Source organism: Malurus melanocephalus, unplaced genomic scaffold (genome assembly GCF_030028575.1).
Source record: "Malurus melanocephalus ecotype Western Australia unplaced genomic scaffold, MMel_1.1 scaffold_96, whole genome shotgun sequence".
Taxonomy (NCBI): Eukaryota; Metazoa; Chordata; class Aves; order Passeriformes; family Maluridae; genus Malurus; species Malurus melanocephalus.
The window spans coordinates 2,269,787-2,279,063 of NW_026623328.1; the positions used below are offsets into that span (position 1 = coordinate 2,269,787).

A 9,277-nucleotide genomic window follows, 5' to 3' on the forward strand; every position below is an offset into this window, starting at 1 on the left:
TCCTTTCCTTTCCTTTCCTTTCCTTTCCTTTCCTTTCCTTTCCTTTCCTTTCCTTTCCTTTCCTTTCCTTTCCTTTCCTTTCCTTTCCTTTCCTTCCCTTCCCTTTCCTTCCCTTCCCTTCCCCTGCCCAAAAATCCCCAATTCCATGATCCCACAGGTCTGGGACAAAACCAGCTCCGCTCAGACGCCAGCAGGGAAGAATCTGCAGCAAAAACGAGCAAACCACAGCTCTTCCCTCGGAAATACCCCACAAATCCCTCCCCACAGCGGCAACTCCTCCAGCCCAACCTGGAAATCCCTAAAACCCAATTTTGGGGGACTTTTTTTTTTACAAAAGACAGCACAGCAGGGAAGCATCACCCCAAAAGTGCAGCGAAAAGGCTGGGAAAGGTCATTTTTCGGGAGCGGAGCGGGCACTGACCTGTTTGAGCTGCTCGTCCAGGCGCCAGCCGGGCCGTCCCGCGGTGCCCCCCGGGTGCTGGGCACAGTCCCTGCCCTGCTGCGCTCCCCGCGGCTGTCCCGGCGCGGGCCCCGGGCTGCAGGCGGAGCCTCCTCTGGGGCTGGGCTGGGCGGCTTTGGCAGCGCCCAAATACTTGAGGGCAGAGCAGCGCTCCTTGTCCTCCAGCTCGGCGCCGTCCTCATCCTCCTCCTCCTCCTCCTCATCTTCCTCCTCCTCCTCCTCSTCGTCCAGCTCCGCGTTGCCGCCGCTCCGCTCGAAGGGCCGGGCGCTGCCTCTGCCCGGTGCCGCCGTGCCCGGAGCTCTCCCGGCGCGGGGCTGCGGTACCGGCACCGGCGGCACCGGCACCGGAACCGGCGGCTCCCGGCGCTCCATGGACACCGCCGGCTGCTGCTGCTGCTGTTGCTGCTGCTGCTGCTGCTTCTGCAGCTGCTCCAGCACCGCCTGCAGCCTCATCCCGCCGTTCGCATGGCTGCCGGSAGGCGCGGGGATCTGCGGGGACACAAACGGGCCTGAGCTCCGGGCTCTGATCTCCCCCCGCCCCGCAGCGCCAAAGCCGCGGCTCTTTCTGTGCACGACACCGTGAGAGGCAGCTCCGCGTTCCGCCCCTCGGGCTCCCATCCCGGCCCGCTCGGCTTGGATTTGTGGGGTGGGAGCTGTGCTCTGCCCCCAAGAAACCAGCGGGGCTGCCTTTGTGCGGGCCCGAGACTGCCAGGATTCCTAAAACACCGCACGGGACTGCCAGGATTCCTAAAACACCCCACGGGACTGCCAGGATTTCTAAAAAGCCCCACGAGAATTCCAGAATTCCTAAAGAACCCCACCAGCCCTTTCCACGCTTCCAAAAAAACCCACAAGCCTTTCCAGGCTTCCTAAAAAACCCCACAAGCCTTTCCAGGCTTCCTAAAAAACCCCATGGGCCTTCCACGCTTCCTAAAGTATTCCCTGGGCCCTTTCCACACTTCCTAAAGAATCCCACAAGCTTCCTAAAGAATTCTCTGAGACTTCCACACTTCTAAAAAATCCGACGAGCCTTTCCACGCTCTTTAAAAAAATCCCACAAGTCTTTCCACACTTCCTAAAAAACCCCACGAGCCTTCTACACTTCCTAAAGATTCCCACGAGCCCTTTCCATCCCACAAGCCCTTCCACGCTTCCTCAAAAATCCCACGAGACTTTGACGCTTCCCAAAGAATTCTCTGAGCTTTCCACATTTCCTAAAGAATCCCAGGAACCCTTCCATGCTTCCTAAAAAATCCCACAACATTTCCAYGCTTCCTAAAAAACCCCACGAGCCTTTCCATCCCACAAGCCCTTTCCAGGCTTCCTAAAGATCCCACAAGCCTTTCCATGCTTCCTAAAGGATTCCCCCAGCCCTTTCCACGCTTCCTAAAAAATCCCATGAGCCTTTCCATGCTTCCTAAAACACCCCATGAGCCCTTTCCACACTTCCTAAAGAATTCCCCAAGCCTTCCACACTTCCTAAAGAATCCCATGATCCCTTTCCAGGCTTCCTAAAGGACCCCAAGAGACCCTTCCAGACTTCCTAAAGAATCCCACGAGCCCTTTCCATGCTTCCTAAAGAATTCCACAAGCCCTTCCTGCTTCCTAAAACACCCCAAGTGCTTTCCACGCTTTCTAAAGAAACCCCCACAAGACTTCCATGCTTCCTAAAAAGCCCCACGAGCCTTTCCATTCTTCCTAAAGAATTCCCTGAACCCTTTCCATGCTTCCTAAAAAATCCCAAGAGCCTTCCACACTTCCTAAGGAATTCCCTGAGCCCTTTCCATCCCATAAGCCCTTCCCACACTTCCTAAAGTGTCCACGAGTGTTTCCACACTTCCTAAAAAATCCCACAGGCCTTTTCACGCTTCCTAAAGAATCCCTTGAGCCCTTTCCACACTTTCTAAAAAAACCCAAGAGTCTTTCCACACTTCCTAAAAAATCCCAAGTCTTTCCACGCTTCCTAAAGAATCCCTTGAGCCCTTTCCGCGCTCCCTAAAAAACCCCACGAGACTTCCACGCTTCCTAAAAAATCCCAAGAGCCTTTCCACGCATCCCAAAGAATCCCCCTGCAGGGCCGGCTTTAGGATTCCTGAACCCGGCCTTAAAAGGACAGAGCCGGGACGAGCTGGAGCGTATTTATATAAAAACCAGGCGGGGATTTGGCACGCCGAGCTCTCCCTAAATTCCACCCTGGCTGAATTCCTGCCGCTTTGTGTGTAAAAAATAAATATATTTGGGTTAAACTAACTAGAAAGAAATGTTTTTAGGKTAAACTAACTAGAAATAAATATTTTTAGGCTGAATTAAAGAGAAATAAATATTCTTAGGGTAAATTAAATAGAAATAAATGTATTTAGGTTGAATTAAGTAGAAATAAATATATTTAGGCTGGATTAAATAGAAATACATATATTTAGGGCAAATTAACTAGAAATAAATATTTTTAGGGTTAATTAACTAGAAATAATTATTTTTAGGGTTAATTAACTAGAAATAAATATATTTAGGGTAAATTAACTAGAAATAAATATAGTTAGGCTGGACTAAATAGAAATAAATATTTTTAGGCTAAATTAAATAGAAATAAATAGGCTAAATCAAAGAGCAATAAATACATTTAGGCGCTGTTTTTCGCAGGGAGATGGAGACACACAGCAAATCCATCCTCTCCATCCCGGATTTCCCCCTCGGGATTTTGGCAGCCCCGAGGAGCTCGGGAGCRTTCCCAGCTCTGACCTGCTGAGCCAGCACTGGAGCAAAGAGCGATTTCGCCCGCGGGAGAAACCCTGGAAAGACGGCGGCGCCGTTAATCCCCAGGCCCGGCTCAAATCGCCGGGCACAGCGCAGACTTTGTGTCCCCAAATGGGTYCTGGTGACAAAAATTGTGCTCCTTGGGGTGATGAGATGGTGGAAAACGTCCCACGGGGCACCCATGGGTGTCAAAACATGGAAAAACCAACTCCAAACGAGCCCCGAGCTCCTTGCACCTCCCTCCAGCCACATGAGTGGGAAAAATGGGATTATTCTGCTAAAAGCGGGCTTAAAACAGGCAGGATCCTGCCTAAAACAGCTGAAAACCCACCAGGCTGAAGATTCAGGTAAACTAAATACAAATAAATATATTTAGGGCATATTAACTAGAAATAAATATATTTAGGGTAAACTAAGTAGAAATGAATATATTTAGGGTAAACTAAGTAGAAATAAATATATTTAGGGTAAACTAAGTAGAAATAAATATATTTAAGGTAAACTAACTAGAAATAAATCCTTTTAGGGTAAATTAACTAGAAATATTTAGGGTAAATTAAATAAAATTCCAGCATCCCCAGGTGCTCAGACAGCGTCTCGCGGTCAAAGCGTTCCATCCCAAATTAATTTTTCCCTCCAAACTCATTTTTCACGCCCWCACTCTTCCCTAAATAACAGCGGGATTCACCCAGCTCGATTTTCCCCAATAAATTTGTCCCTGAAGGAGCAGCCCAGACCCTAAAAGCAGAGCAACCCCATTCTAGGGCAGGATTAGGGGGGTTTGGGGAACAGCAGGGTTTGGGAAAAGCTGGATTTGAGAAAAGTAGGGTTTGGGGACAGCGGGGTTTGGGGAAAAGCAGGGTTGGGGAAAAGCGGGGTTGAGGAAAAGCGGGTTTGGGGAAAAGCAGGGTTTGGAAAAGCAGGATTTGGGAAAGCAGGATTTGGGAAAAGCGGGGTTTGAAAAAAAGGTTTGGAGGAAACAGGGCTTGGGAACAGTGGGGTTTGGGAAAAGCGGGGTTTAGTAAAGTGGGGTTTGGGGATAGCGGGGTTGGGGAACAGCAGGGTAAAACGAGGTTTGGGAAAAGTGGGATTTGGGAAAAGCTGGGTTTGGGGGAAAGCTGCGTTTGGGGAAAAGTGGGGTTGGGGAAAGCGGGTTTTGGTAAAGCAGGGTTTGGGAAAAGCGGGGTTTGGGGACAGCGGGGTTTGGGGAAAAGTGGGGTTTGGGAAAAGCAGGGTTTGGGAACAGCAGAATTGGGGAAAAGCCATGTTTGGGGAAAAGTGGGGTTTGAGAAAAGCGGGGTTTGAGAAAAGCAGGGTTTGAGGGATAGTGGGGTTTGGTAAAGCACGGCTTGGGCACAGCGGGATTGGGAAAAGCGGGGTTTGGGGACAGTGGGGTTTGATAAAGCGGGGTTCATGGTATCGCTGCCGGGGGGTACAAACAGCGCGCTCACAGCCCGTTTTAAGCCCAAAAGSAGGCGATTTGTGATTTGGTGTCGATAAATCGCGGTTTGAGCAGCGAGTTTAAGGTGAGAATCGGAACGGGAATTAAACCCTGAAGGCGGCTCAGCCTTTCCGCGCCGCCCCTCGCCCTCAGCGGGGCTGTTTCCTCACTTTCCCCGCCCTGCCCCACTTTTTCCGCCCCTCCCTCACTTTTCGCGTCTCCCCCCGGCACTTTTGGTGGCTTTTTGTGCCTCAGGCCAAGGCTCGAGTTTTCCTCCCCCCGCCCAGCCCCAGCCCAGGCGGGTTTAAAGCTCTCATTAAAACGCCCCTCGATGCCCGGTTTTTCCGAGCCCTTTCATCCCCGACCCCTTTGATTGCCGTTTTTAACCGGCCGCACCGGCCAGCAGCGCTCGGGACGGGCTTTTCCCAAGCGGGAACCACCTGGAAGAGTTAAAACCGGAGCCGAGMGGCACCGGGGGCTGCGGGGCCGGTAAATAATTCAATCGCGACCCCTCCCCGCTTCACCGGGGCAATAACCGAGGGTCCCAACCCTCCCCTCAGGCGGAAATACCGAGGGAAATACCGATGCCGCGACCACCCCAAACCGCTCAGGGCTCGCTCCCCGGCCGGTTTGGCCCCGTTACCTCCCGTGGCGGGTCCCGCCGCTCCGTGCGCGGCCGCCTCAGCTCCTCCTTCGTGCCGTCCTTCCTTTCCTTTCCTTTCCCTTCCTCCTTCCCTTCCTCCCCCTCCCGCCCCTTCCCCGCCCGGCCGGAAGCGGCGGAAGCGCTCGCGCCGCTTCCGGGAACGGCGGCGTGTGGGGGGGGAGGGAAAGCCGCAGCCAATCAGAGAGCGCGCCGCCAGGCGGCTTCCGGTTCCGGGCGGTATAAAAGCGGGCGCGGGGCGCGGGCCCGGCAGTCGCGGAGGAGGCGTCGCCGGGGGCTGAGGGAGTGCGTGAGGGTGAGCGGGGCCCGGGGCGCCTCCGGGGCTGTTCRTGCCGTTGGGGATGGGGTTTAGGGGTCCCCCAGTGTCTGTTTGAGCTTTGAGAGGGACCTTAGAAGTCCCTTGGAGGGGTTTTAGGGTCTCGTCATGCCTGCTCGAGCGCTGAGGTGGGGCTTAGGGGGCCTCCATATGTGTCTTTGGYCCTTCAGCGTGGGGTTAGGGGTCTCTCAGGGGGCTTTAGAGGTCCCCCTGTGTGTATTTGGGCCCTCAGAGGGGGATTTAAGGATCCATCTCTCGGGGAAGGGGTGAGGGTCCCTTTATGTCTGTTTTACCCCCTCAGGGTGGGGTTGGGTTTCCCCATTTCTGTTCGGGCCTTTGGGGAGGGTTAGGGTCTTCCTGCATGTTTATGTGGCTTTTTAGGGGAATGTTAGAGGTCCCCGTTTGCCTGTTTTGCCTGTTAGAGGTCCCCTCACGTCTCTTTAAATCCTTGGGGAGGGTTAAGGGTTCCCTGCCTGTCTGTTCAGGCTCTGAGTGTGGGATTAGGGGATTCCCTGTGTCTGTCTGGGATTTCAGGCGGCTGTTGGGATTCCCTGCTGGAGCCGCTGAGGGGTGAGTTTGGGGTTCCCCCAGCTGTGTTCGGGCCCTTGGCRTGGGTGGATTTGGGGTCCCTCCGTGTGGGCTCTGGTAGGGAAGGGGGATGGTGCTCTGAAAAATACTTCATTCCAAAACCCTGCCATGAGCAGGGACACCTGTGCAYGTCCTCTCAGGCATATTGCATTTATTTCGGTGTGCATTTTGAGGCAATAAACAGATTTTAGCTCCCTACTCTGCCCCACAGACCCCTCAGGGTCTGATTTACAGGACCCCCCAGCACTGCTGTCAGGGTTTTCTGGTGTATCCCATCCCCTCAGCCCTTGGGGACACATCCTTTCAGGCACTGCATTTATTTCTACGTGTATTTTGAGGCAATAAATAGATTTTATTTCCCTACTTTGCCCCACAGATACTTCAGGGTCTGATTTACAGGACTCCCCCAGCACTGCTCTTGGGGGTGCCTGGTGTATCCCATCCCTTTGGTCCTTGGGGACACATCCTTTCAGGCACTGCATTTATTTCTGTGTGTGTTTTGAGGCCATAAATAGATATTTTATTGCCCCACAGACCTCTCAGGGTCTGATTTACAGGACYCCCCWGCACTGYTGTCAGGGTTTCSTGGTKTAWYCCATCCCCTCGGCCCTTGGGGACACATCTGTGCCGTCCCCACAGGCAGAGAGTGACAGCCCTGTCCCTGTGCCCGCAGGCCGGGCGCGATGGCGGACGAGGAGATCGCTGCCCTGGTGGTGGACAACGGCTCAGGGATGTGCAAGGCAGGCTTCGCTGGGGACGACGCGCCCCGCGCCGTCTTCCCGTCCATCGTGGGGCGGCCGCGGCACCAGGGCGTCATGGTGGGCATGGGGCAGAAGGACAGCTACGTGGGGGATGAGGCGCAGAGCAAGAGGGGCATCCTCACCCTCAAGTACCCCATCGAGCACGGCATCGTCACCAACTGGGACGACATGGAGAAGATCTGGCACCACACCTTCTACAAYGAGCTGCGYGTGGCGCCCGAGGAGCACCCGGTGCTGCTCACCGAAGCCCCYCTGAACCCCAAGGCCAACCGGGAGAAGATGACGCAGATCATGTTTGAGACCTTCAACACGCCGGCCATGTACGTGGCCATCCAGGCCGTGCTGTCCCTCTACGCCTCCGGCCGCACCACGGGCATCGTGATGGACTCCGGGGACGGCGTCACCCACACGGTGCCCATCTACGAGGGCTACGCCCTGCCCCACGCCATCCTGCGCCTGGACCTGGCCGGCCGYGACCTCACCGACTACCTCATGAAGATCCTGACGGAGCGCGGCTACAGCTTCACCACCACGGCCGAGCGGGAGATCGTGCGCGACATCAAGGAGAAGCTGTGCTACGTGGCGCTGGACTTCGAGCAGGAGATGGCCACGGCCGCCTCCTCCTCCTCGCTGGAGAAGAGCTACGAGCTGCCCGAYGGGCAGGTCATCACCATCGGCAACGAGCGCTTCCGCTGCCCCGAGTCCATCTTCCAGCCCTCCTTCCTGGGYATGGAGTCCTGCGGCATCCACGAGACCACCTTCAACTCCATCATGAAGTGCGACGTGGACATCCGCAAGGACCTGTACGCCAACACGGTGCTGTCRGGCGGCACCACCATGTAYCCYGGCATYGCCGACCGCATGCAGAAGGAGATCACAGCGCTGGCCCCCAGCACCATGAAGATCAAGATCATCGCCCCRCCCGAGCGCAAGTACTCCGTGTGGATCGGCGGCTCCATCCTGGCCTCGCTCTCCACCTTCCAGCAGATGTGGATCAGCAAGCAGGAGTACGATGAGTCCGGCCCCTCCATCGTCCATCGCAAATGCTTCTAGAGCACTCTGCCACGTTGGACCACACTGTCCCACCCGTTCCTTAGCTCTTGTTCTGATTCGTTCCTCCAGGTACCGATTAGTGATGTGCATTTTAATGGCCCGTTAGGCTGTAGTTCTCCCTCTGTGGCTCCTCTTCCTTGKGCTTTGGAAGCAGACAGAGGGTTGTTCACTTTCCCTGTGTAACACRGATAGGATGACACTAAAGTTAGCTTTGTCACCTTTACGTTTGTCACCCTTTRTAGGAAAACAATAAACTTCTGAGGTTTAAACACTTCAAGAGCTGATCTCGCTTTCTTTCAGGGTGGGTTCTCTTCCCTCGCTGCAAAAAATTGTTGGGCAGAAGGTTTTGGACACCAGCCTGGCCCGAAGTTAAAACTTACCCCAAATTTTGTTTTCTAAATTCTCTTTAAATCCCATCACAGCCCCTAGTGCTGCTCGGACCATTTTAAGAGCTGTTAGGGAGTAAAGCGTGCCTGGAATGTGGCTCTTGCAGCCTGACTGGACTTTCATGGTAACTTGGCTTTTTTTAGAACACAAACAGCTCTTCTTGTCAGAAAAAGYTGGCGGCTTGGCACGGCATTTGGTCACCGGAGTAGTGGCCTCTCCTTTTTTGGGAGAGGGTGAGGAGATGGAGCMGCAGATAGTGCTGAAGAGTGGGGAGCTTCGGGCAGCTGGGCCYTCCTGCCCTCGCGGGGGACCTACAGAAGCTGCTCGCCCACGGGGAAGGGATGGCAACCGCCTAATTAATGAGGTACCGTTAATTAARGGCGAGTGCGACGGGGCAATCTGACTGATCTGCGGGCCGCTCGCCGCGCTGCTTCTTTTAAACCCTCGGCCGCCCGCCTATTGGCTGGTCATTGCAAGGCCAGCCAATCAGTTTCCACCTGGGGAGCCTTGTAGGCCTGTCTGCCGGACTCAATTTCCCAGCGCGCACCGCGCTGCCCGCCCGACTTCCGCTTCCGGTCCGTGGGGTGAGGCAGCGCGRCGCTGAGGGGCGACACGGCCGGGACCCGCTGAGGTGGRGAGGGGTSGGGSYGGGGGTGGGAGACACCGCCGGGACRCTCCTGAGGWGGGGAGGGGGCTTTTCTTGGCGGGAGGGGGCACGGCCAGGATCCCTGAGGTGTGAAGGGGCACGGCCGGGGCCGCCCTCAGCTGAGGGGGGATCGGGTCTGGGCGGGGAGTGCAGTCAGAACCCTCCTGAGCGCCGGGGGGATGGAGGGCCTGGGGACAGGGAGCCAGGGCC

The 9,277-nt window shown here is 55.3% G+C and overlaps 3 protein-coding genes across 8 annotated transcripts in view; 2 read left to right on the forward strand and 1 right to left on the reverse strand.

Annotated features, from left to right (window-relative positions):
* Window positions 1-5,459, reverse strand: part of ARID3B (AT-rich interaction domain 3B) — a 21,442-nt gene extending 15,983 nt beyond the window's left edge. Inside the window, exons 1-2 of the mRNA XM_057368768.1 lie at window positions 5,299-5,459; window positions 418-949 (exon numbers count right to left, since the gene is read on the reverse strand). Of these exons, the coding sequence (XP_057224751.1) occupies window positions 418-913 (496 nt within the window). The 5' untranslated portion in view covers window positions 914-949; window positions 5,299-5,459. The remainder of the gene's footprint in view (window positions 1-417; window positions 950-5,298) is intronic.
* Window positions 5,460-5,527: 68 nt separating this feature from the next.
* LOC130575083 (actin, cytoplasmic type 5) lies at window positions 5,528-8,303 on the forward strand. 3 transcript variants are annotated; one of them, XM_057368756.1, is made up of 2 exons: window positions 5,528-5,611; window positions 6,894-8,303. In XM_057368756.1, the coding sequence occupies exon 2, from the start codon at window positions 6,904-6,906 to the stop codon at window positions 8,032-8,034; it is 1,131 nt and encodes a 376-aa protein (XP_057224739.1). In that variant the 5' UTR covers window positions 5,528-5,611; window positions 6,894-6,903; the 3' UTR covers window positions 8,035-8,303. The 3 variants fall into 3 exon arrangements, with proteins under 3 accessions (XP_057224739.1, XP_057224740.1, XP_057224741.1); XM_057368757.1 differs by having other exon boundaries at window positions 5,532-5,601; XM_057368758.1 differs by lacking the exon at window positions 5,528-5,611 and adding an exon at window positions 6,156-6,202.
* Window positions 8,304-8,974: 671 nt separating this feature from the next.
* Window positions 8,975-9,277, forward strand: part of UBL7 (ubiquitin like 7) — a 9,695-nt gene continuing 9,392 nt past the window's right edge. For 3 of the 4 annotated variants that reach the window (XM_057368760.1, XM_057368759.1, XM_057368762.1), the window contains exon 1: window positions 8,975-9,052. The gene's annotated coding sequence lies outside the window, so the exon portion shown is untranslated. The remainder of the gene's footprint in view (window positions 9,053-9,277) is intronic. The other variant, XM_057368761.1, reaches the window with a different exon arrangement.